Source organism: Ostrinia furnacalis, unplaced genomic scaffold, assembly GCF_004193835.3.
Source record: "Ostrinia furnacalis isolate ACB-3 unplaced genomic scaffold, ASM419383v2 OfSCF0922, whole genome shotgun sequence".
Taxonomy (NCBI): Eukaryota; Metazoa; Arthropoda; class Insecta; order Lepidoptera; family Crambidae; genus Ostrinia; species Ostrinia furnacalis.
The window spans coordinates 43,528-70,659 of record NW_021131161.1 but is presented as its reverse complement, the minus strand read 5'-3'; the positions used below and the strand labels follow the sequence as shown (position 1 = coordinate 70,659).

Here is a 27,132-nt window from a genome sequence, read left to right as displayed (position 1 = left end):
TTATACTTAACACTTCTTCAGTAAATGTCAAGTATCCACTTAAAACTACTACATGCAAAATATAGAAAAAAAGCTATGAGTAATCATGCTCTTAAAATTAATTACTACATCTAATACCAGTGATAGATTCAACAACTGTGCTTCATGTGATATACGCACGTCTACAAAACCCTTCCCAACAACTTGACCCACCACCAAACGACAAACAACACTTGAAAACGAAACATATAAGGACGTCTGATCCGTTGACATACGGTTATTGACAGAATCACACTAGAACGTTTAGTTTCGGGTCACAAGAAGCCGGACTTACGTAGCGGTCTCGGAGGCGGAGGATCGTTTAGAGACCTGATCGGATGCGACAGTCTTTTGTGTTCCAGAGTCTTCCAATACGGCTTGGGTCCTCGTGGCCATGACCCCGTATTTGTATCTATACTAGAAGCCGCCCGCTGATTCTGAAGAGAATGCTTTCGTAGCGGCACCTCTGGAGTGTTCTTAGGTTCAGGCGTANTGCGGTTGGCAGCATTAATTATTTACTTCAGAAGTCTATCAATGTATAAGACTATTGAAGAAACCGCTTTTATACAAGTCTACTAACAGCACTCTTGATTTGCATTTTGAGTTTTAATTAAATCACCATAACGGAAATAAACCATGATTTATTAAGGCCCCAGGGCGACATATAGCTTGAGTATAGCTTGTTTTACCTATGTAATACTTGCACTACGATTTACCAAACAAATATGGTTACCAATAATACACTTACTGGCACACAACCCCCTTTCACAAAAACATATTTGATAGAAATATAAAATGTTATATTACAAAAGGCAAAAACATAGGAATGTTCTGTTCATATTATAAAGTCCACCATCGTGTCACACCATAACCATTGGAAAAATCAACCAATACCATTTATTAGCCATGCTATGAAGAAACATGCGTTGACTGTTATAAATTAACGGCAATATGTTTTGACAAATAAGCTCGGCCCGAATGCTTAAGAAATAAAAAATAATGTTAGATATATTGCTGCAATATTGCCAGCCAAGCAATATTGCAACGATACTTATTACGAAAAAATATTTGTTTTTTAATCCAGTTCGAGCTGATGAGAAGAGAAGCATAATGACCTTTTAGGATGTCATAAAATAAATATCAGAATAGCGCTAACTGAAAGTAAAAATGAGAACTATTGGATCATATTTCTGTCATAAAAGAAATATGAAGTAAAAAATATTTTTGTCCCATATTTTTTCAATAAATTCTAAAAATTGGCAGTAGGCATTGAGAGTGAAACAAAAACATCATGCAATTACGTATAATCGTTAATAGTGGAGACACACAACAATAGTTAGATACTAAGGCAAGGACTAGGCGCCTCTGTCATGCCGCCATGCTGTAAGAAAAATAAACACAAGCAACCTTACATGCTGTTATTTCTTTTTGATCGGGGAATTGTTAAAAATTTATTCTATTATTTGCGTTTCACGTGCATTTTTAAGATCTACATAGGTACTTGTTAAAAAGTAAAAAGGTATCTAAATCAGTCTTTTGTACTACAGAAAAATTACTTAATAGCTGACAATTTTAAGGGAAAATCACTGAAAAGGCATGACGACCCCATATAAAATTATTTTCATGATTATAGTTTATGTGTCGCATTTTCAGAGCTCTAGCTAGTAACAAAGTTTTGACAGCTGGCGGTTCTCCACTAGCCGTCAAGTACGAAAAATCTTACTTGAGTATCATCATGCCTTTCAGCTTTTCTCACGCTATCCAAACTGCCGATAGACTACTGCGTTAAAACAATCTCTACACCAACCTGCAGATATCGGGGAGGGTCGTGATGTGCGCGCCGCCGGCGGTTTGCCGGGGAAGCCGCCTGCCGCTAGCCCGTTGGTGGGTGGCGAAGGCTCGGAGATGCCGTTCTTCATGTTGGTGGTCGTGGTCGTCACAGGCACTGTTGTTTGCTGGGGATTGGGATAGGGTTTTGAATAACCGGTACCGGAGCTGATATGGGACTGGATAAGAACTGTGTTTTTATAGGAAGAGAGAACACAAAATAGACAATCTTAAAAGTTCTCGCCCTCCTACCGATTGTAATTTCCTCAACCTGACTAAATCACCAAAACCAACTGCTAGGGAAGTTTAATATTAGGTATGGTTGCTCGACTTCACCCATTAGCGGTCCACTATTGGACATAGCGAATCGGCGACTTTTCTTCTGTTGGCTGGAGGGCGTCTACAATTAATTGTCGAGTCACAAAATTTCTGAGATCTTGAGTGGATCAAGATCGGTTACTCCAGTACCGCTTGCATGATAATACTATGCCCACCCAAAAACTATTATTATTAGAAATTGAGGTAGGTCTTACCTGTGGCCACTCCCCGACGGGCGTAGTGGCGGGCGACTGCTTGGCCGCCTTGGCAGCGTTCTCTATGCTCTCGATCAGCGACTTGACGGACAGGCGCGAATCTTGGCGGCTCACTCCTGTGAAATAATGACATAATTTTAGGTAAAAGTAAGCCTTTCTTAAAAGTAAGCTCAAAGTCGCACAGCGTGCTATGGTCGCTCGGTGTTTCTTTACTAGATCGAATCAGAAATGAGGAGATCCGTAAACGAACTAAAGTCGCTGACATAGCCCGACGGATTAGCAAGCTGAAGTGGCAATAGTACGCAGAACTGACGGCCGATGGGGCAGCAAGGTTCTGGAGTGGAGGCCGCGCACCGAAAAACGCAGCGTAGGACGGCCACCCACAAGGTGGACCAACGACATCATAAAGGTAGCAGGAAGGCGCTGGACGCAGGCCGCTACCAACCGGGTAACATGGAAAGCATTGGAGGCCTATCTATGTTCAGCAGTGGACGTCCTATGGCTGTGGTCACGTTGATACGTGATTTCCCACGTATGATATGTGACCTGCCACGCTCTATGGAGTTTTTATACCGCCTTAAGGCATGTCCAAAGTATTTCACTATACGCGACTGTACTACGGCCGATAAACGTTGCGTGAGGCTGAGCTCCTGGAATATGGACACATTGGTACGGAACTCCATCCATGATATCCTGAGCCTCTTCATCTCTATCCGAGCACCCAAGAAGATAGGATGTTATCTGCTTGATAAGAGACATTGGTAGAACACCAGTCATTTCAAAATTATATTTTACCTTTAGTTCGCCTGTGGGACGCAGCAGTTGCCATGATGTCCTGTAAGGAGGCGCTGGTGAGCAGCGGCGGCGGGGGCGGCGTCTCTTCGGTCCGAGGCGGCATAGCTGCAGGTGTATGGGATGTTTAATGGTTTGGAACGTGTATGAAGAAATGGGTAAGCTTTGCGATCATTTATTACCTGAACAGTTTCAGAGTAACCTAGACAGTTTCATAATCTAATTATTTTGCATTTGCTTTTTAATCTGACCTTCAATTTGTTGTAATAAGGCCAAGAAAAGTAAAAATACCCATTGAAGATGGATACGCTGATAAAGTACCTGTAGTTACTTGATCCACAAAACATTTTTTAATCGAATTCATAACACCATACCCAAAAACAATAAATCAAAGTGTACGTCCGTCACCAAGACACTATGATGATAGCCAAAACTGAATCTACTGCAAGTGTAAACGTATAAAGCGTAAAATGGATGACAGCCGTTAAATTCTATCTAATTTATGCTTAACACTTCTTCAGTAAATGTCAAGTATCCACTTAAAACTACTACATGCAAAATATAGAAAAAAAGCTATGAGTAATCATGCCCTTAAAATTAATTACTACATCTAATCATAGCTGGGCACCGTTAATCAAATAGTTAACTTCGTTAATCGTTAAAACGTTAATAAAAAAATTAACTTCGTTAAACGTTAAAACGCTACATTTCGCAAGATTTAACGCAAGTTAACGTTAATCGTTAATCCGTTAACACATGATAATAAAACGAAAAAAATAATTGTAGTAAGGTTCAAATAATTTCGAAAGCTTGTATCGCGCATGGAATTTATTCCTCTATTTGTTTGCGCTGCAAGCTTTCGAAATTATTTGAACCTTGCATAAGTACAATTATTTTTTTCGTTTTAGTACAACTGCATTTCAAAATAAAAGCTTGTTTTTAAAAAAGTTTTTTAATTATTACAATAATTTTATTTTACACTTTTTAGTAGCATCTCAATCTCAGAGCCTCAATTACAATACAATTTAGCACTAAAGTGCTCGAAAAGACAAATCCAGCAAACCCAAACTGGATAAGTTTCCACCGTTTCGTTTTGGAATTCCTATGGCCACCTCCTGACTCCATCATCAGGACCCTGGACATCATCTAGTACTAAAGTGCTCGAAAAGACAAATCCAACGAACCCAAATTCGATGCGATGCCGCCGTTTCATTTAGGAGTTCCTATGGCCTCATGACTCCATCATCAGACCAGCTCAATGGTACCATAACTTTGCATCGTCATTGTACTTACATAAGTATACCAAATTTCAGCTCAATCGGTTGAGGAAAACTGGTCTTAAATTCAGTTGCAAGAGTTGTCTCACACATACTAACAAGTGTCGTTATTGATCTGAGGTGGAATTGTGTAAAGCAATCGTTGTCATTTGACAGTTCATAACGTAGGTACAATTATTCTGTCAAACGCTTTGTTTAACTGACTTTATCGTACGTTATGAACTGTCAAATGATTACGATTGCTTTACACAATTCCACCTCTGGTTACAAAAAACTATTGTTTTGGGTTTTGAAAGTTCTGGAAGCCCGAACGTACTTGTCAGAACGCGTTTTTCAGCGTGCCTGCTGTATCTTTTTGGTAAATTGTAGGTAACGATTAACGGACTTAGGATAATTTAACGGAAGTTAACGAGTCCGTTAACATTTTTTAAAGTTAACTTAAAAGTTAATCCGTTAATAGAAATGTTAACTTCGTTAATTAACGATTAACGGATTAACGAGTTAATGCCCAGCTATGCATCTAATACCAGTGATAGATTCAACAACTGTGCTTCATGTGATATACGCACGTCTACAATACCCTTCCCAACAACTTGAACCACCACCAAACGACAAACAACACTTGAAAACGAAACATATAAGGACGTCTGATCCGTTGACATACGGTTATTGACAGAATCACACTAGAACGTTTAGTTTCGGGTCACAAGAAGCCGGACTTACGTAGCGGTCTCGGAGGCGGAGGATCGTTTAGAGACCTGATCGGATGCGACAGTCTTTTGTGCTCCAAAGTCTTCCAATACGGCTTGGGTCCTCGTGGCCATGACCCTGTATTTGTATCTATACTAGAAGCAGCTCTCTGGTTTTGAAGAGAATGCTTTCGTAGCGGCACCTCTGGAGTATTCTTAGGTTCAGGCGTTGGAGGCTTCTTTTCCAAGTTCTGAACCAATTCCCCGAAGGACCCAGTTGATTTCTTGGGTGCGTCTTTTGCACTCGGCGAACGGGACAGCGATATAACTGACTTGGTCATGTGTGCCATTTCTTTGACTATGTTTGTACTGTCTTCAACATCTTTATCAAACGTATTTGATTCGTAGTGTGCATCTTTTTTAGGTTTCTTTGCTCTTCTGGGCACTTTTAGTATTTCTTCGCGAGTCAATGCAGGGAAAACTTCAGCAGTTCGGGTTTTGCTTGAAATTTTATCGTCATCAGCAACATTCTTGTTTTCCAATATCACCGGTGGAAACCTCGGTTCACCTATTTCTTCATAATAGTTCTCTTGTTCTGAACACCTTCTGCTAGATGGGATCATCGGAAGAAACGGATTGGTCGATGTTGTCCTGTTCTCTCTCTCTTTGCTTGCACTGGTTTCTTCGGCATAGTAAAACTTTGCTTTGTATTGATGAAGAACGGGACGTTTTCCATGGGTTGATAATATTGGTTGTCAATCAGCCAGCCAGGAGGTTTGGTCAGTTTCACCACACCGGGTGTTAAAGGTTCTGGCGACTTACTTATGGTTGGTATAGGGGAACGTAGTTTTAACTCCGGTATATTTTCGTTTACCCCAAACGTTTTCCACGAAAGGAAGGGCAACTGTTTTGCTCTTGCGTTTTTCTGGTACATTCCTTTCTTTTCAACATTCAGTTTTTCATCTATGTTAGACGTTTCTGGAAGTTTGAGTGGCTCTTTTACTTTTTTCTTATTTCCTACAACAACCTGGTCCATATCATTGTAATAAACTGTGGCCCGTTTTACGTCTACTTTCGGCTCTATCGGTTCTTGTTGCTGTGGTTTGAAAAATATAGGTTGTATCAGGACAGGACTCAAAATAATGGGAGATGTACGGTCTATGAAACCTCCATTCATAATTTTTATGGGGGTCATGAAAGTTTTTAACCTATTAATACCAGCATTACTCGGATTGAAGTTGGTCACAGCTTGCGAGGTCGAGGCAGCTTGCGAAGCAGCTTGGGAAATATCAGGTTGCATACCATCGTTGAATGAGTTAATTTTTAAGTGATAACTAACGTTTTCATCTATTGGTATCTCATTATCTTTTACATCCAGCTCTTTTGCAGCATCTAGAAAGGGGTTTGTACTTTCTGTTACTTTGATTATGATATTGGGATCTGATTTAACTGTAGGTTCTATTATTTCTTTAACCTCAATTTTAGGTATGATTTCCTTTATCTTTGGTTTCTCTTTTATGATCGGTATTATAGGATTTGACTCCATTATTTCATCAACGTTAGTATCTTCTTCTTTGTCGCTTGTTTTATGGTCTATCTCTACATCTTTCTTGCTTTCTTTCATTTTCTTTTCTTTTATAGAGTTGGTTGGTGATCTTTTGTCTTTAACCGAGTTTGTTGGTGACTTTTTACCTATGCTACCTGTAATTCTTTGTAGGGCTGCTTTAAAACTAGATTTTATATCTTCGTTAGCTTTTCGGATATCATTTTCTATTTGAGTTTCGGGTTCTACAGGTTTATTATCATTTGTCTTTATAAATTCAACTACAGGAGTTGGTTTAATATCATCTGGATATGGATACGGTAAAATAGATTCAGCTTTCACGATTGGAATGTCATGATCTATAACAGAATCATTTATTGAAGCTGTGTCAACATTTGAACTACTGATATTGGGCTGTGAGATAGCTTTGCCAATATTCAAGGTATAATTAGTATTTTTCCTGATTGGGGAACTAAAAACACTATCCGATCCTTCAGTGAACAAAGACAATTCACTATAGTTATTGTTATTCCCTAAAAATTCTATACTAGTAGCCTCTTGTAAAATATCTTTGTATTCTGTATTAGTGTTAAGATTTTCCATGCTGTACGACTTCGGTTTACCATTGAACACGCCTGAAAGACTTCTGCTAAATATGGTATTATCTCTAGGTTTCACAACGTTTGCAGATTCCGATTTTGAAATACATTTGACATTAGCACTCAGATCATTAGTGTCAGCATTATCAGGCACATTCGGAGCATGATCACATTCATCTACAGCATCTTGTCTCTTGATCTTTTCGCTAGAAAAGTCAACAGCGTCTTGCCTCTCGAACCCTTTGTCCTCAAGTGGAGGTATCGCTACTTCAGTTAGTATCTTCTCGGGCTCGTCTATAATATCCGATGAGTTTCTATGAGAATCATCGTCGTTCGTTTCGTCTGTCGTCACGTTATCTATTTCGAACGTGAAGCTCGTTGGAGGGACTTCCTCGAAGTCAGATTTCGGGTCTGATACATTATTGAGTTTGAAAAACGCTTGGTCTACGATACTTTCGTTCATTAGCGGTGGGTCTGAGACGCTGTGAACTCTAGAAAGGTATCTAGTCCTTATATTTTTGAACACGTCTTTCGATGACGAATCGCTTTGCGAATCCGAATAGAGTGAGTCTCCCGATCGTCTTTTTTCATCATCCGAGAAGTGGTTTATGCTATCCACAGAGTCTGACTTGTTAACACCTGTTTCGACACAGATTTAGATTAGACATTGGTACAATGTACAGATTGATGACACATAGTATTTACACTGTTAGTACAATGACTGAGAAAGTAGGTATTTGCAAGCTTATTTACACAGAATTAGTGCATGGTAATGCATGTTAATTCTGTTGAGCACGGGTTGTCTGTAGAAGACAATAAGTCGCCGTTTTGATAAACATTTTCGTTTCAAAAACAAATAAAAACCAAAATTATCTCTACATAAATTGAAAAATCCATCATCAACTTAGCCAGATACATGCAAAGATTGACTATTTAGATACCATACAAAAAATATAAGAATTCCAAATCAAACTAATATGTACAGAAGTCTACTCTCAAATACCATATCGATATTTCGAACTACGCATGCTCATTCTAGCTGTTTATTTATCTTACCTTTAAGGGAGTGCATTTGGTCTTCCAGATGTCTGATACGGTCTCTAGCGATCTTATTTTCGGAGACGAGTCTCTCCAGCTCCCTCTGGGCTTCGGTTTTGAAGTCGTTGGCCACGCGGACCGTCATCAGGAGGTCGCTTTGGAACTGCTTCCATTCGGTTTCCTGATATAGAAATAATGAAATAAATTTGTATGTTTATCTAAAAAGGACAGCAACCAGGTTTTGTATTGATTTGTAAGATTTGTTATGAAGGTTGAATGGCATTTAAATCGCGTTAGCCCAATCACAAATTTGTGCGGGCGTTAGGACCCAAAGATCATAGCATCGGCGAGTCATGGTCTGAAAGCACCTCGTCACAGTCACAGCGGTACTCCACTATCCCTTAACCCTCACTCCTAAGCGGAGGAGCATTGAACTTTAGACGTCATTGCGGTTTTTAGGGCCCAGGTACAGATAGGACTTTTACAATTAACTATGATCTATACCCCCGACTCGTGTGATATCCCAGGCCCGCGGGCGAGCACGTAATACTTACGTCACGTTCTCTATCGTGCGTGAGTTGCACGTTCTTAGCGCGCGCGTCTTGCAGCTGTCTTTCAGCGTCGGCGGCGCGCGTCAAAGTCCCCAGCCCGACTCAGAGCCAGCTAGTGTGACGTCACTGGCTCGTATACTTACGTCACGTTCTCTATCGCGCGTGAGCTGCACGTTCCTAGCGCGTGCGTTTGGAAGCTGCCTTTCAGCGTCGGCGGCGCGCGCCAAAGCCTCCCCAGCTCGGCTCATTAGTACTAGCTAGTCGAAGGAACCCGATCGCGTGGCAGGTCACCAATGCGCTGGACCGACCAAGTGAAAGCAGCAGTGGGAGACGGCTTATGTGACTGCACCAGACAGTCTGCCAATAGAGAGAGATGGAGGGAGATCGTGCGGAGAGTTGTATCCGCCTCTACAGCCATGTGTACAACGCCTCAACGTGACCACGACCGCTCTGCCAAGAGCGTAACGAAGAAGAAGAAGAAGAAGTGTGACGTCACTGGCCCGTGTACTTACGTCACGTTCTCTATCGCGCGTGAGCTGTACGTTCCTAGCGCGTGCGTCTTGAAGTTGCCTCTCAGCGTCGGCGGCGCGCGCCAAAGCCTCCCCAGCCCGACTCATTAGTGCTAGCTTCTCATCTGACGTCACTTGAACCTGGAAATAAAAAAGATAGTATAATTTTTTGCATAAAGAAATTAGAAAGCTTATAGGATTATAAGGACATTTTTTTTTAATAATTTTTCTCGACTAAAGCTGGGTAGCACCATCTTACTTTAACTTTCACAAACGTCAAAAATCTGTCAAAATCCACACAAAAAGCACCGGTTCTCGTAATAGTCACGGTCGAAGTTAGGTGTTGCAACTCAGCCTAANAAATAAATGAGTGTGTTTGCGTTTGACAGAATAATCTTACGTTATGAACTGTCAAACGATAACGATTGCTTTACACAATTCCACCTCAGGATTTGTATTGATTTGGAAGGTTTGTTATGAAGGTTAAATGGCATTTAATTGACTCGGTCCTAAATCGTGTTAGCCCAATCGCAAAATGCGGGCGTTAGGACCCAAAGATCATAGCATCGGCGAGTCATGGTCTGAAAGCACCTCGTCACAGTCACAGCGGTACTCCACTATCCCTCAACCCTCACTCCTAAGCGGAGGAGCATTGAACTTTAGACGTCATTGCGGTTTTTAGGGCCCAGGTACAGATAGGACTTTTACAATTAACTATGATCTATACCCCCGACTCGTGTGATATCCCAGGCCCGCGTGCGAGCACGTAATACTCACGTCACGTTCGTCTTGCAGCTGCCTCTCGGCGTCGGCGGCGCGCTCTAAAACCTCTCCCGCTAATCCTGTGACGTCACTGGCCCGTGTACTTACGTCACGTTCTCTATCGCGCGTGAGCTGCACGTTCCTAGCGCGCGCGTCTTGAAGTTGCCTTTCAGCGTCGGCGGCGCGCGCCAAAGCCTCCCCAGCCCGACTCATTAGTGCTAGCTAGTGTGACGTCACTGGCCCGTGTACTTACGTCACGTTCTCTATCGCGCGTGAGTTGCACGTTCCTAGCACGCGCGTCTTGAAGTTGCCTTTCAGCGTCGGCGGCGCGCGCCAAAGCCTCTCCAGCCCGACTCATTAGTGCTAGCTTCTCATCTGACGTCACTTGGACCTGAAGTTAAAAAGCTACTTTAATTTATTGCAGTAGGAAGGTAAAAAATTGTCCTTAAGACTTTACATTAAGGATCAGTTATGAGTCCTCTCATTGAAAGAACTTCGAAATTGCAAATGATATTTTTGTTAATGAGTAAAACCTCGAAAATTTGCCAAATGAGAACGGTAAATACTCGTACATACCTGTATCTGCAACTCGGCCAAGTTGTCTTGGAGTGTTTTCATTTCGCCTTGCAGGGCCGACTTTTCTTGTCGTAACTGCTCCAGTTGGAACTCCAATTCGGATATCGTAGACTTCGCGTTATTGCGGGATACCTAGAAATGATTGAAGAATTCATTCAAATTATTCCCTCACAATTGAACTGACGGCCGATGGGGTAGCAAGGTTCTGGAGTGGGAGGCCGCGTACCGGAAAACGCAGCGTGGGATGTCCACCCACAAGGTGGACCGACGACAGCATACAGGTAGCAGGAAAGCGCTGGACGCAGGCCGCTACCAACCGGGTAACATGGAAAGCATTGGGGGAGGCCTATGTTCAGCAGTGGACGTCCTATGGCTGAGATGATGATGATAATGATGACAATTTAATTAGCACTGTGCTCAGTTCTCTAGCTATTTGTAATCAATATTTCATTGGCACAATATTTAAGAAATGCCTCAACAGTTTCAAGTCAAGGCAAGTACCAAGGCTTCGTCATGCAGCTTGCGCGCGTCGGAGTGCGCCTTATCCAGCTACCGCAGCTCGTTCTCCGCAAACATTTGCGCCTTCTCCGCTTCCCTCCGCTACGAGGCACTTACCAAGGCGTCGTCATGCAGCTTGCATGCGTTGTAATGCGCTCTATCCTACTGTCACTGCGCATGCGCCAATCTCTCCGCTAGCGTATACCCCATCTCCGCAACCTTCCGCCAACGAAATAACGTGCCACGTACCAAGCCATCGTTTGCGCGCCTCAGAGTGCGCTCTATCCAGCTGCCGTTGCGCATGCACCAGCCTCACCGATAGCGTGACTATGATCTCCGCTTCCCTCCGCACACGACCCTGCAAGAGACACTTACCAAGGCATCGTCGTGCAACTTGCGCGCGTCAGAGTGCTATCTATCCAGCTGCCGCTGCGCATGGGCCAGTCTCTCCGCTAGCACGGCCGCCTCCGCTTCCCTCCGCCAGTCTCTCAGCAAACGTGAGCATGATCTCCGCTTCCCTCCACTAACGACCCTGCATTTGAGACTTACCAAGGCGTCATCGTGCAGTTTGCGGGCGTCGGAATGCGCTCTATCCAGCTGTCGCTGCGTATGGGCCAGCCTCTCCGCTAACTTCTCCGCTTCCCTCCGCTAACGATCCTACAAGTGACACTTACCAAGGCGTCATCATGTAGTTTTCGCGCGTCAGAATGGGCCCTGTCCAGCTGTCTCTGAGCATGGGCCAGCCTCTCCGCTAGCGTGTGCGCCCGTAACGCAGCCGCCTCCGCTTCCCTCCGCGCGGTGGTCGCGGCCGCTTCTAACTCCGCTGCGCCTTCCACTACGCCTTGGCGTTCTTCCAGCTATCGAAAAAAGTGTTTGAAATTAAAACAAAAGAGGATACTATTGATGGTTTATGGCTTAATCGGATACGCGAGTTATTTTTTTTTATTGATTTGGGACTTTAACATAAGGTAATAAAGTTCAAAATAATGTGGTTACTACGCTATCATAAACAGCTTGAGGGTTAAATTGGTTGTTCTGGTCCGCATAAAGGTGCGGAAGATTTTGTAACGTATACCATAGGGCAATGGTTCCTCGTCTGGGAACTTCACTAATTGATTGCAAACGATCGCTGTATACGAGACAACATTCCTGAAGAATCTATAAAAGCCTTGGTTCGTTTGTTTCAACTAAATAACGTCCACTGCTGGACTTCTACAACGATCGATCCTAAAGCCTAGAAACGAAAATGCTAAGTATTTACAGATAATAAATTACTTTTATTCAGCGCATGTTTCCTTTGGCAGTTGCTTCTATACGCATACTTTGAAACTCTAAACCTGTATAAAACAAGTACAAATATTTACTTTTCTAGAGCCTTACCTTAGCCTTTGCGGCGTCTAACAGTTCCGTGAGTGTGGTGACCTGGTGCTGCCTGGCCGCGGCCACCTCGCGAGCGTTCTCAGTCTCTTGCTCCCACTGCGAACGCTCGCTTTCTAATCTCTCCACAATGCTCTCCAGCGATCTGTGTGCAAAGAGAATGTCACTTTATTGATGGTACTAAGACCATTGCTCTGATTTAACGCTTGCTTTCAAGTCGCTTCACAATGCTTTTCAGCGATCTATGTGCAAAAATGGTCCCTTTATTGAAGGTACATAAGTCCTATATTACTCTGATTGAATTCGTTGCGGGTTCCTAGATGGCTATCCCACGTTTAACTATCCTCCGGGGCAAACTTGACCTTCACTGGTTGCGTTTTTATTGGCGATCAAGCTGTAGATCCTGGCTACACAGGAGGAGGTGGGAACGAGAGGTGGGAATAGTCCCTAAGCTATCCCTCGGAACCAGTATTGGGAAAGAGAGGTTGGATTAGTCTCCATGACGATAAATTAACATTGGCTATTTAATAATTGTTATTTTGCTACAAAACATACCTGATTCTTTCGTTGAGTGTTTCGTTTTCTTTGGTTTTCTCTTCTAGCGCTGTTTTGATTTCTTTCAACTCTGCTTCGAGTTGCTCTTGCTTCGCCAACAGATGTCGCTTTTCTTCTTGTGACACCTAATAATAAATATAATTCAAAAGTTACAATATTTTGCAAATAAAATGGTTTTTCTTTGAAATGGAACCTGTTACTTTACTTTTTGTTGTAACTTGTGCATCAGAATCATCCTTTTGTTGGAAGAAAAATGTAACCTGCCTTCAGTACAGCGAAGAGTTGTTGGTCGATGTCACCGGGCACCAGTGTTTCAGGTTCGACTCCTTCGCGTAGAAGCAGCTCTTGAAGGGTGTCCACCTGAAAGTTAAATTGATACAATTTTATTTTTCTTGTATAGCTGTACTTTTCAGGGACTTTGTTTGACTTGTTTAGTAATAAGGAGAGGAATAAAAAACCAGTAGCCAGTCAGCATAAAAAACAAACCACACATTGGGCGCCACACCACACAGCGTGCAGCGTGTCAGCTGTCATTTGTATTAACTTATCCGCTTCCCTCCGCTAACTTCTCCGCTTCCCTCCGCTACAAGGCACTCACCAAGGCGTCGTCGTGAATCTTGCGCACACATCAGAGTGCGCTCTATCGAGCTGTCTCTGAGCATGGGCTACGAGGCACTCACCAAGGCGTCGCTCTATCCAGCTGTCTCTGAGCATGCGCCAGCCTCTCCGTTAGCGTGTGCGCCCGTAACGCGGCCGTCTCCGCTTCCCTCCGCGCGGTGGTCGCGGCCGCTTCCAACTCCACTACGCCTTGGCGTTCTTCCAGCTAAAGTAAAAGCTAAAGCTAAACGTACCTTCGTGCGGCTGTCCTCCAGCTTCTCCGTCTGGCGGCAGAGAGACTCCAGCAGGACCTGCTTCTCGTCTGTCAGTCGCTCCATGTCCGCGTGCGCGTCCGCCAACTGAGACTGAAGATCCGCCAGCTCCGCTAAGGTAGCTTGCAGCTCTTCGCTTGTGCTGCAATGATAATTCAACCTTAGTACTGAGGTGTAAAGTTGTCTTTATATTACGGTATGTAGGAGAGGGTTTTTTGCTCTGTTATCCCAAACAGTTGAGAAGTAACTAATTCACGCTTTACAATTTATGCAAACGTCGTAGGGAAATTCCCGGGAGATTTACCGCCAGGACACAACTAACAACTGTTCTGTATATGTATGAGTGTGTCAACGACTCCGTGTGCTCCTAACAGTCTCCTTATTTCCTCCACACTTTAAGATGTGCCTTAAAGAAAGCTATTATTCTTTTATCGTGTATCTAAGTACAAATTCGATGTTGTTGCTAAAGCCTGGTCGCGACAGCAATATAATTACGCGCGAGCGTAAGGATGGGTAGCTTGGGGTCATTGGACGGGATTCTACGTGCTCACGGACCAGGCTTTATCTTTGAGAAAGCCCTTCTTCAGCAGTGAATGTCTTTTTGCTGAAGCGACCACTAGAAGCCTTATGGTTCTTCTTCTATCTAGACCACTCTACCACATAAGTACCTAAGTACCGTACCAACTTATGTATCAACAGGTCCCGGATTCATCACCTGTAGTGGTGCTCCTCCATCTGCAGGATGCGGTCCTGCAGGCAGGCCACGGACACCTCGCTGAGCGACGACGACGAATGCTTGTCCCACTCCGGCGTGCTCGCCTCGCCGCTGTCGCCCTCGCCCTGGAAACAATGTTAATATTAGATGCTGTTCTAGAATCTTCTAGATTAAGTTAGAGTTGGATTGTGAAGACTCCCTTGGTGAAATTTGCCTTAGAAACACACGCTAATTGTTACTTACTGTTGTGCAAAAACTTCTGGAGTAACTTTGGTGACGTTGCGCGGCAAGACAACATAAAGGCACGATCGTCTGTTGCAAGCCCATTTTTTGTCCATCAGCTGCCTAAGAAGAAAAATCAGGTCAGAAACCGAAGCACCCATAAATGGGTTGTCTCTGTATGCGTGGAGTAGGTTAAGATTATTTCTACAGACTTTGTTTCTCGCAGTTTTTGAGACGCACGAGGAATGTCTGCTGCTGTACTCCTGCATACACCTGTCTCGCTCACTCACGTTCTGTGCGAGTACATCTGTCTCGCTCATTTACGTGAGCGCGGCGCGGCTACACCTGTCCTGCTCACTCACGTTGTGTGCGAGTACATCTGTCTCGCTCATTTACGTGAGCGCGGCGCGGCTACACCTGTCTCGCTCACTCACGTTGTGCGCGAGCGCGATGGAGGCGGGTGCGGAGGATTGCATGCGGCGCGTCGCGGCGTACACCTGTCTCGCTCACTCACGTTCTGTGCGAGTACATCTGTCTCGCTCATTTACGTGAGCACGGCGCGGTTGCACCTGTCTCGCTCACTCACGTTGTGCGCGAGCGCGATGGAGGCGGGCGCGGAGGAGTGCATGCGGCGCGGCGCGGGCGCCAGCAGCAGCTGCCGCTTCTCGCTGTCCGACAGCGGCGAGTGCGCGACGCCGCGGAGACGCGCCCGCAACGCGCCGTTCTCGTCAGCGAGACGCTCCATCGCCGCTGAACGCTCCGCTTCTGATGTCTGCAGACAACAATATTAAATATGGATAAGAATANCGCGCGTCGGAATGGGCCCTGTCCAGCTGTCTCTGAGCATGGGCCAGCCTCTCCGCTAGCGTGTGTGCTCTTAACGCGGCTGCCTCCGCTTCCCTCCGCGCGGTGGTCGCGGCCGCTTCCAACTCCGCCGCGCCTTCCACTACGCCTTGGCGTTCTTCCAGCTATTGAAATAAGACCGTTTGAAATTAAAACAAAAGAGGATACTATAGATGGTTTATGGCTTAATCGGATACGCAAGTTAATTTTTTTTATTGATTTGGGACTTTAACGTAAGGTAATAAAAAAAATTTGGTTACTGCACTACCATTAACTTGAGGTTAAATTGGTTGTTCTGGTCAGCATAAAGGTGCGGAAGATTTTGTAACATATACCATAGATAGGGCAATGGTTCCTCTAATGCGTCTGGGAACCATTTCCACTAAGTAGTTGATTGGAAACGATCGCGGTATACGAGACAACATTCCTGAAGAACCTACAAAAACCTTGGTTCGTTCGTTTACCAAATGACGTCCACTGCCTGACAAAGGCCTCTCCCACGGGTTTCCTTTGGCAGTTGCTTCTATACGCATACTTTGAAACTCTTAACCTGTATATAAAAGAAGTACATAAATATTTTAACTCCTGGAGCCTTACCTTAGCCTTTGCGGCGTCTAACAGTTCCGTGAGTGTGGTGACCTGGTGCTGCCTGGCCGCGGCCACCTCGCGAGCGTTCTCAGTCTCTTGCTCCCACTGCGAACGCTCGCTTTCTAATCTCTCCACAATGCTCTCCAGCGATCTGTGTGCAAAGAGAATGTCACTTTATTGATGGTACTAAGACCATTGCTCTGATTTAACGCTTGCTTTCAAGTCGCTTCACAATGCTTTCCAGCGATCTATGTGCAAAAATGGTCCCTTTATTGACGGCACATTAAGTCTTATATTCTTCTGATTGAATTCGTTGCGGGTTGCTAGATGGCTATCCCACGTTCAACTATCCCCCGGAACAAACTTGACCTTCACTGGTTGGGTTTTTATTGGCGGTCAAGCTGTAGATCCTGGCTACACAGGAGTTGGAGGTGGGAACGAGAGGCGAAAATAGTCCCTAAGCTATCCCTCGGAACCAGTCAAGTTTGGAGGAGTCGCAGTATTGGGAACACAGTGGCTATTTAATAAGTGTTATTTTGCTACAAAACATACCTGATTCTTTCGTTGAGTGTTTCGTTTTCTTTGGTTTTCTCTTCTAGCGCTGTTTTGATTTCTTTCAACTCTGCTTCGAGTTGCTCTTGCTTCGCCAACAGATGTCGCTTTTCTTCTTGTGACACCTAATAATGCAAATACAAGTATCTTTATGATATGAATTATTACAATGAACTAGCAAAGGTTTCAACTAACTTGTTTTTCGCTATTACACTCATTATGCCACTTTTTGTATAATTTGAACAAAATAATACCCCCTCTATTGGACTAACAGAATGATACTTGCCTTCAGTACAGCGAAGAGTTGTTGGTCGATGTCACCGGGCACCAGTGTTTCAGGTTCGACTCCTTCGCGTAGAAGCAGCTCTTGAAGGGTGTCCACCTGAAAACAAAATGGATATTATGTTAAAAAATGTATTTTTTATACTTAACACATTTTACACACGTCTTATAGAATGCCCAATACTTTTGGTATAATCTGGTATTAAGGAGTGTCGAAGGAAAAGTATTGTTTTCCTTGTAAAATAAAAATAAATAAATAAAATAAAAAACAAAACCCACACGGTGGGCGCCACTTCTCAAATACAGAGTTCCACGTTGGGCGCCAATTATGTGTTTTTCAAAACATTTTGTTTCAGCAACGAAAGAGCTATTTATGATCTGGTCGCCACAAGGCGGTTATCACACTGCACCGCGCTCCGTCGCGGTACGCGGGACGACAGATTTAATCATTGTATGCAAGTACCTTAGTTTGTATAGAAAACACGCGCGGCACAACACACTGACAACGCATCTGCGCGCGGGATTTTTATATGAAATCACGCGCTCGGCAGAGCGCAGCGCAGTGTGATAACCGCCTAACAGTGCTGTTAGATCCTTGTTTGTCGAGAATCGAGATCCTAATTCACGATACAGTCAGGCTGCCTAGAAGCTTAACTTCGATCTCCTATATTCTTCTGATTAATTTCGTTGCGAGTCCAATGACAGTTTAACTTTCCCCCGGGACAAACTTGACCTTCACTGGTTGGGTTTTATTGGCGGTCAAGCTGTAGATCCTGGCTACACAGGAGTTGCAGCGGTGGAGACGAGAGGTGGGAATAGTCCCGTGCCTAGAAGCTTCTCCGCCTACCTTCGTGCGGCTGTCCTCCAGCTTCTCCGTCTGGCGGCAAAGAGACTCCAGCAGGACCTGCTTCTCGTCCGTGAGCCGCTCCATATCCGCGTGCGCGTCCGCCAACTGAGACTGCAGGTCCGCCAGCTGAGACTGCAGGTCTGCCAGCTCCGCTAAAGTCGCTTGCAGCTCTTCGCTTGTGCCCCTACAAAAGACACTTACCAAGGCGTAGTCGTGCAAGGAATGGGCCCTGTCCAGATGTCATTACGAGTGCGCCGGTCTCTCCACTAACTTCTCCGCTTCCCTCCGCCAACTTCTCCGCTTCCTTCTACTAACTTCTACGCTTCTCTCCGCTAACTTATCCGCTTCCCTCAGCTAACTTCTCAGCTTCCCTCCGCTAACTTCTCCGCTTACCTCCGCTTCCCTCCGTTGCGAGGCACTCACCAAGGCATCGTCGTGCAGCTTGCGTGCGTCAGAGTGCACTCTATTCAGCTGCCGCGGCGCATGCGCCAGCCTCTCCGCTAGCGTGTGCGCCCGTAACGCAGCCGCCTCCGCTTCACTCCGCGCGGTGGTCGCGGCCGCTTTCAACTCCGCCGCGCCTTCCACTACGCCTTGGCGCTCTCCCAGCTAAAGTAAAAAGCTAAAGCTAAACGTACCTTCGTGCGGCTGTCCTCCAGCTTCTCCGTCTGGCGGCAGAGAGACTCCAGCAGGACCTGCTTCTCGTCTGTCAGTCGCTCCATGTCCGCGTGCGCGTCCGCCAGCTGAGACTGCAGGTCCGCCAGCTCCGCTAAAGGTATTTATTACCTTGGTAAGTGTCTTGTCACAAGCGAAAAGCTAGTCTTCGCTTGTGACCCTTCAAGACACTTACCAAGGCGTCGTCATGCAAGGAATGGGCCCTGTCCAGCTGTCATTACGCGTTCGCCAGTTTCTCCACTAATTTATCCGCTTCCCTCCGCTGTTCTCCGCTTCCTTCCGCTAACTTCTCCACTTCCCTCCGCGCGGTGGTCGCGGCCGCTTCCAACTCCACTACGCCTTGGCGTTCTTCCAGCTAAAGTAAAAAGCTAAAGCTAAACGTACCTTCGTGCGGCTGTCCTCCAGCTTCTCCGTCTGGCGGCAGAGAGACTCCAGCAGGACCTGCTTCTCGTCTGTCAGCCGCTCCATGTCCGCGTGCGCGTCCGCCAGCTGAGACTGCAGGTCCGCCAGCTCCGCTAAAGTTGCTTGCAACTCTTCGCTTGTGCTGCAATAAAAATTCAACCTTAGTACTGAGGTGTAAAGTTCACTTTACGGTATGTAGTAGAGGGTTGTTTGCTCTGTTATCCCAAACAGTTGAGAAGTAACTAATTTCATGCTGTACAATTTATGAAAACTTTTGTAAGGAGATTCCCAGGAGATTTACCACCAGGACACAACTAGCAACTGTTCTGTATATGTATGAGTGTGTCAACGACTCCGTGTGCTCCTAATAGTCTCCTTATTTTCTCCACACCTTAAGATGTGCCTCAAAGAAAGCTATTATTCTTTTATCGTGTATCTTATTAAGTACAAATTCGATGTTGTTACTATCTTTGAGAAAGCCCTTCTTCAGCAGTGAATGTCTTTTGACTGAAGCGACCACTAGAAGCCTTATGGTTCTTCTTCTATCGAGTCCACTCGACCACATAAGTACCAACTTATGTATCAACAGGTCCTGGACTCATCACCTGTAGTGGTGCTCCTCCATCTGCAGGATGCGGTCCTGCAGGCAGGCCACGGACACCTCGCTGAGCGACGACGAATGCTTGTCCCACTCCGGCGAGCTCGCCTCGCTGCCGTTGCCTCGCCCTAAGAACATGTGTCAACAAGTCCTGGACTCATCACCTGTAGTGGTGCTCCTCCATCTGACACTTCGCTCATCTCACCTCGCTGAGCGACGACGACGAGTGCTTGTCCCTCTCCGGCGTGCTCGCCTCGTCGCTCCCTAGGAACATGTGTCAACAGGTCCTGGACTCATCACCTGTAGTGGTGCTCCTCCATCTGCAGGATGCGGTCCTGCAGGCAGGCCACGGACACTTCGCTGAGTGACGACGACGAGTGCTTGTCCCACTCCGGCGTGCTCGCCTCGCCGCTGTCGCCCTCGCCCTGGAAACAATGTTAATATTAGATGCTGTTTTAGAAACTTCTGGATTAAGTTAGAGGTGGATTGTGAAGACTCTCCTGGTGAAATTTGCCTTAGAAACACCCGCTAAATGTTACCCACTGTTGCAAAAACTTCTGGAGTAACTTTGGTGACGTTGCGCGGCAAGACAACATAAAGGCACGATCGTCTGTTGCAAGCCCATTTTTTGTCCATCAGCTGCCTAAGAAGAAAAATCAGGTCAGAAACCGAAGCACCCATAAATGGGTTGTCTCTGTATGCGTGGAGTAGGTTAAGATTATTTCTACAGACTTTGTTTCTCGCAGTTTTTGAGACGCACGAGGAATGTCTGCTGCTGTACTCCTGCATACACCTGTCTCGCTCACTCACGTTCTGTGCGAGTACATCTGTCTCGCTCATTTACGTGAGCGCGGCGCGGCTACACCTGTCCTGCTCACTCACGTTGTGTGCGAGTACATCTGTCTCGCTCATTTACGTGAGCGCGGCGCGGCTACACCTGTCTCGCTCACTCACGTTGTGCGCGAGCGCGATGGAGGCGGGTGCGGAGGAGTGCATGCGGCGCGGCGCGGCTATACCTGTCTCGCTCATTCACGTTCTTTGCGAGTACATCTATCTGTCTCGCTCATTTACGTAAGGGGGCGGCTACACCTGTCTCACTCACTCACGTTGTGCGCGAGCGCGATGGAGGCGGGCGCGGAGGAGTGCATGCGGCGCGGCGCGGCGTACACCTGTCCCGCTCACTCACGTTCTGTGCGAGTACATCTGTCTCGCTCATTTACGTGAGCGCGGCGCGGCTACACCTGTCCTGCTCACTCACGTTGTGCGCGAGCGCGATGGAGGCGGGTGCGGAGGAGTGCATGCGGCGCGTCGCGGCGTACACCTGTCTCGCTCACTCACGTTCTGTGCGAGTACATCTGTCTCGCTCATTTACGTGAGCACGGCGTGGTTGCACCTGTCTCGCTCACTCACGTTGTGCGCGAGCGCGATGGAGGCGGGCGCGGAGGAGTGCATGCGGCGCGGCGCGGGCGCCAGCAGCAGCTGCCGCTTCTCGCTGTCCGACAGCGGCGAGTGCGCGACGCCGCGGAGACGCGCCCGCAACGCGCCGTTCTCGTCAGCGAGACGCTCCATCGCCGCTGAACGCTCCGCTTCTGATGTCTGCAGACAACAATATTAAATATGGATAAGAATATTAGGCTCTAGATTGGAACCCACAAGAAAAACGAAAACGTGGTCGCCCCAAGCAAACTTGGCGGCGCACTGTTATAGCAGACGAGGCGAAGAAAATCGGCAAGACCTGGAGCGAGATCAAACGCGAAGCTCAAGATCGAACGCGATGGAGGACTGTTGTGGACGCCCTCTGCCCTATCTAGGGGACATAGGACCTTAAGTCAAGTAAAATGGGACTTTAGAACATGGATAGAGGACTCCGATCCTGATTCCAATTTAACAACTTGTCTACTCCAGATTCTTCCAATTCAAACCTCGTGAGGAATAGTGATTATTTCGTCCTGCACTCTCAGAAACGTTCTGTTGATTGTGTTTTGACAGAGCTATCTGTCAAAACACAATCAACAGAACGTTTCTGCTTCATCTGCCTCACCTTCATTCGTTCCAGCTCAGCTCGCAGTCGCTCCGCTTCCGCCGCTCGCTCGAGCAGCTCATCAACTCTGGCCTGAAGCTGAGCTCGCTCCATGGCGCTCACTTCCAGCTCTCGCTTCAGGGACTCGATCTCACGGACGCCTGACGCCAGGGATGCCTGGAAGATGGACAAGAAACGAGATTTTAGCAGGTAACTAGACTTTAAGGCTATAAAAGGCGCTGAAAAGCGGAGTCTCAGTGAAAAAAGTTGTATTTATTAAAACACAAAAGAATTTTCACACTTATTACTTTACTTAATCAATCGTTAGACAATTTTAGTTTTTAGGTAACTATGGACAACTCAGTAAGTTACACCAGAGTGCTCTAGCTAGAATCAATTTATTTTGTGTCTCATTTTACTGGTACTGCAAGGGTTAGCAAAGTCCATGTAGTTCATTGTAGATACATGGAAAGACCACTGCCAAAACGTTAATGGACCTACATAACAAGTTCTTTGGNATATTTAGTTTTTAACCCTCGGTAACATTTGTCACGGAATGACCCTAGAGTAAACATAAATAACTTGTATGATTTTTGCAACATTGAGCGTGACCCAGTTAATATTTTTGTTTACGCAGACACTGTATGTTGGATGTTTTTAATAAAGTATGTAGAACAAGCAATATTATGTAGCACATTGTATTGATTTTAAATCTTAAATGTAACTTGTGTAGATTTTAATTTTTAATTTAAATATTATTATGTATAAATATTAGATTATATATTTTGCTGGAAATAGTTCTATTAATAAAGTAATGTAAGCCTTTTTTTGCCTGAGATACAGGAATTATAATTCTTAGTTCAGGCACGTATGTACTTACCTATTATAGTTTAATATTAGCCTATTGTTAAAAACTGTCAATAAGTTATTCAATAAAAGAATTTATTTATTATTATTTTAACTTAGCAGTTACCTACACCAGAGAGTGCCCTAGCTAGAATCAATTTCTTTTGTGTCTTATTTTACTGGTACTTCAAGGGTTAGCTAAGACCATGTACTTCATAGTAGATACATGGAAAAACCAATGCCAAAACGTTAATCGACCTACATTTAACAAGTTCTTTCTAACTCACCTCAGATGGTACTCGAGGCCTGAGCTCCACTTCCTGGAAGCCGGACATGTGTTCAGCGTTGAGGGTGACCGGCAGACTGACGCACTCCTGCGAGCCCCTCTCGCCTACCGAGCCTCCCAGCTCCTCAGCGCTGCTGTAATCGTGGAGCCTGACCGCCCCATCGTCGTACGTGTCCAAAGCCTCCCTCAATTCAGGGTCTTCCACCAACGCATTATTGTTCCCCAAGTCCTTCTTCTTATGCGCTTTATGCAGCTTCTCTTTTGACCCGAATATCTTCAAGGACTTGTCTCTGGCTGGGGCTACTTTGTGGTGCTTGGAGTCGAGACTGGACACGGATGGGGCGCCTTTTAGTGTCGCCTCCTGCTTCCCCTGGCTCGAAGGTCCTCTACGGAACAAGGACTTGAACTTCATCATCTTGTCGGCTTATATCATGTTCGTTCGTATCACTGGTCGAAAGAGTTCGTTTGCATATCGGCTGCCACTTGGATGTGCGTGATCGGAATCCGGCAGTTACATTGTACGGTTTGACGACGCTATCTGAACGGTCGGTGTTTATTAGCATATTAGCGGTGTTGTGTGACACAATAATGCTTTGATAAATGTTATACAATCGTATCGATTAATTATTGCGATAAAAATTTGATTAGCTGTGATTTCTTACGCGGATTGTTGTGTTTTGGTATTGAACTTCCTAACTAAATTATCACGTAAAATCAGTCTACAATACGATAAAATAATTATTTTTAGCGTCCTATTGCCCTTTAAAATGAATGGAATCATTTGATAAATGATGAATCCAGTATCATATGACGCTGACGTTAGTTAAAGACAATAACAATAGTCGTGTGTACGCTAACAATACAACTATGCACACATGGCACCATGCAAATAAAAATTAACTACGTAAATGTCTAGGTACAGACGCTAGCTAGACGTACCTATCAAGCCTTAGGTAGTAGACTAAGAGCGTGATCGCCAGACCTACGTCATTTTATAAAAGCTGAAAGTTTGTCAGCGTATGCTCCCAATATAGGATACGTGACTTTGGCAGTTTCCACATCAGCCAGACAGTTATGACAGTTCCAACTCCTTGCCAGACAGTTTTTTTAGGATAGCTTCCAAAGCCACGATGGCCCTAACTTCACGATTCACCAACATTCTATCTTATATCGGGAGCATACGCTGACAAACTTTCAGCTTTTATAAAATGACGTAGGTCTGGCGTTCACTAGCTCTTAGTCTATAGTCAGTCATACACTATTAGTAGGGTAAGTGCGCTAGTTTTCGTCCAATTAGCGGAGTTGCCAACTTTGTGATGCGAAATGAATATCTTAAAATACCCTAACTCATATGTATCATTATGTCATTTTAGTCCTTATATAGTCTACTTTACGTTAATATTATATGACAATAAGTAAATACCACGGGTTTTTTTATAAAAAATATTTTATGCAAAAGAGGCGATTTCACTAGTTTTCGTCCAAAAAAATCACTTTTCGTCCTAGTGTACGCTAGTTTTCGACCACTGTGTAGAAAAAAGGGTGCAGTTGAATTATTAACTTAAAACCAATTCTACAATACAGTAACTATGAATTGTGGTATATCATTTGAAAGGTAATTTTGTTAGCTTTCAAATGATATAAAAAAGATTTAAATAAGTTTCTTACCTAAATTTGGGAAAATATTGCAATAGGTCGAAGGACAAATGGACGAAAACTAATCTACAGGAATAGCTAATTTTGGTTTTCGTCCACCCCAGTGCTTGCTCATGACGTCATGGACGAAAACACAACAACGTTTAAAGCTGTTTTTTGTTTTCGTCCACATCTTTTTAACGGTTTTTATGGGTTTATCACTGTTAAAAAGTGGACGTAAACTAAAATGTTTAATGTAATAGCAATAAAGATCATATTGGAAGAAAAAACATTGTATTTTGTAGGTCCATTGAAGTAAAATGATTATTAAAAATATTAACTAGGTGTCAGGGTTTCCGTCCACGTGGACGAAAACCAAAATCTTGCAAAATTGTTATGCTAGTATTAGTCCACTTAATTATCTAAGATTTCTATACAAAAACTTTAATAAACCCTTAAAATAGTATTTATTATGCTAATAATTAGACATACATGCCAAAAACATTACGTAAAGTAGCTAAAACAGTAATTAAACATACCATGAAAGTTCCTTACCGGCACGTTTTTTTTCTAACTTGACGACGTTTTCCATTCACCTGTGTGCGGCAGCAACTTCCGTAGATTTTTTTGGAGTTATTACTTGTCAAATTACATTTTCATGCAGGCAGAACTGTTACTTAGATATTATAGATTGTAACAAGTCCAAACTTGCACGGAAAGTTAGGTTTGTATTCTAATTTTCCGTATTTGTTTGTGGCAAGTCGGTCAAATGGACGAAAACAGGAGCTGGACGGAAAACCGGCGCAATTACCCTATTTGCATTTACCTAATTAGAATTCCTATCTCGGCCTGCATATAGAATTTGTGTGTGTGATTTAATGCCGCCATCGAATAAATACTATTTTCCTCAATTGTACGAGGATAGAATTTGTAATAAATCTCTTTTTCGACATGCTATTAATAATAATGAAATGAGTCCTCAAAATTTTCCTTAATATTAAGTTTACTNGGTTTATTGAAAATATTCTACCTGATGCATGACGTGTCGACCGGTTCAGTGATTTGAAAAATCTTTAGTCAAAATTCCCTACCCAACGATCAGTTTCCCCATTTGTTGGGAGCATGTGATGCATGTGATAAAACGCAATTAAAGTGGTGCATCCAAATCGAGTGACGTCATTTCAGTTAGAGAGCTTAATCCCTCATACAGGCTGGTCGACATGCGCCTATCTCCCCTCGTGGGGATACCACACTGCCGATAAGTTTGTGGGACAAAATTGGAAAAGAAGATAAATAGGGTGGTCGGATTCATCGGAACTCGATTGGATAGAAACTAGAGTAACTTTTCCAATAGATAAAGGGCACAACTACTTATCACCCCATTAAATATAGAGATAGAAACATTATTATTTTACACATACACACACACACACACACACACATACACGTTAGGTACATAGTGGGACAGTGGGTTAAAGAACATTATTGACCAATGATATCATTTTTCTGGTTTTTGGTCACCCGAAACCGAATGCAAATAAAGGGGGAATACGGCAGAGGCTTAATTATCCTTCTATTTTGTATTTAAGCTATGATGCGATAGCCCTTTGTCTACCGCTAACGAGTTTTATTTTGGCGACACTAGTATTTAGTTCGGTATTCTTTGGTCTACCAACGTGTCCAGAAGGTTGAACGCATTCAAACCCAAGGACGTTTGCTTGCTTATTATAGGTAGTATTGCAATACCGTCTTTTTTCAACGCAGTTCAACTAATATAGTTCCTAATTTTGGATCTTAAAAACATCTCTCCATAGCTCAGCAGTATTCAGCGCAGTTGCGTGGCATATACGAAATCTCACCTGAGCTAAACAAAGGATGATGGGCACAAATGTATGGAAAGTGGTACCCGCTCCAATAGCCATAACCAATATATATTTTAAAAGGCCTTTAGATGTAGGAAAATGTCTGCTATGGGGCCAGTTCTAATTCACGTTTTGAAAGCAGTAATTCCACTAAGTACGAGGGCTGCACTAAAAGTATCGGGAATGGAATATTTCCACTGTTCCAGTCATATTAAAATCTATTTAATTGCAAACTCCAGGGTTTTAAAAATCATATACCATTTATTTATTTAAAAAATGATTCTCGGTCGTATCACAAGGTCTTNACCATTTTGCCCATTGTCCTTTTACAAAGGTTCAAATGCAATGACAACGTCTCCTAAATGGACTTATTGTCATCGATCACAATGTCCGACGTTCGCATACATCTTCCGCACACTTTTGGACCCGCGGTCATGCGCCGCATTACAATTCTGCGATCTGTGCACTTGCATTTGCATTACAATAAGTATTGGAAAACATCTGAAAAACATCAATCTTTTAAACTGCGATCTCCAACCCGCCTGCCAAGCGTGGAGATTATGGCAAAACCCTCCACTATAGTGGAGGAGGCTCATAGTCCAGCAGTGGACTGTAAAGGGCTGTTGATGATGATGATGATGAAGTATTGGAAGTGCATGAATAAAACTGTGACCTGAATTTACTGTTAGGTTTGTCGTTAGAAGCTTCCTCTGTGATTATTTGGCGAAAATAATCGAACCCATTAAAAG

The 27,132-nt window shown here is 44.3% G+C and overlaps 1 protein-coding gene across 17 annotated transcripts in view; it reads right to left on the bottom strand.

Moving 5' to 3' along the window:
* The window catches only part of LOC114350598 (cytospin-A), a 57,764-nt gene that overhangs the window by 7,368 nt on the left and 23,264 nt on the right, over window positions 1–27,132 (bottom strand). For 9 of the 17 annotated variants that reach the window (XM_028301445.1, XM_028301452.1, XM_028301446.1 and 6 more), the window contains exons 2-15: window positions 22,888–23,424; window positions 21,776–21,931; window positions 21,145–21,330; window positions 20,035–20,159; window positions 19,119–19,278; window positions 17,220–17,315; window positions 16,934–17,058; window positions 16,391–16,532; window positions 15,789–15,918; window positions 11,762–11,814; window positions 10,715–10,846; window positions 9,380–9,517; window positions 8,335–8,497; window positions 5,222–7,917 (exon numbers count right to left, since the gene is read on the bottom strand). In XM_028301445.1, coding sequence (XP_028157246.1) covers window positions 5,756–7,917; window positions 8,335–8,497; window positions 9,380–9,517; window positions 10,715–10,846; window positions 11,762–11,814; window positions 15,789–15,918; window positions 16,391–16,532; window positions 16,934–17,058; window positions 17,220–17,315; window positions 19,119–19,278; window positions 20,035–20,159; window positions 21,145–21,330; window positions 21,776–21,931; window positions 22,888–23,301 — 4,182 coding nt within the window. In that variant the 5' untranslated portion in view covers window positions 23,302–23,424 and the 3' untranslated portion in view covers window positions 5,222–5,755. Of the gene's footprint in view, window positions 1–1,825; window positions 1,974–2,378; window positions 2,495–3,173; window positions 3,279–5,221; window positions 7,918–8,334; window positions 8,498–9,379; window positions 9,518–10,391; window positions 10,530–10,714; window positions 10,847–11,761; window positions 11,815–11,886; window positions 12,070–12,592; window positions 12,735–13,144; window positions 13,270–13,408; window positions 13,505–13,995; window positions 14,156–14,728; window positions 14,854–15,536; window positions 15,722–15,788; window positions 15,919–16,390; window positions 16,533–16,933; window positions 17,059–17,219; window positions 17,316–18,062; window positions 18,181–19,118; window positions 19,279–19,741; window positions 19,899–20,034; window positions 20,160–21,144; window positions 21,331–21,775; window positions 21,932–22,887; window positions 23,425–27,132 lie in introns of those variants that run through there. The other 8 variants (XM_028301455.1, XM_028301451.1, XM_028301459.1 and 5 more) reach the window with 7 other exon arrangements.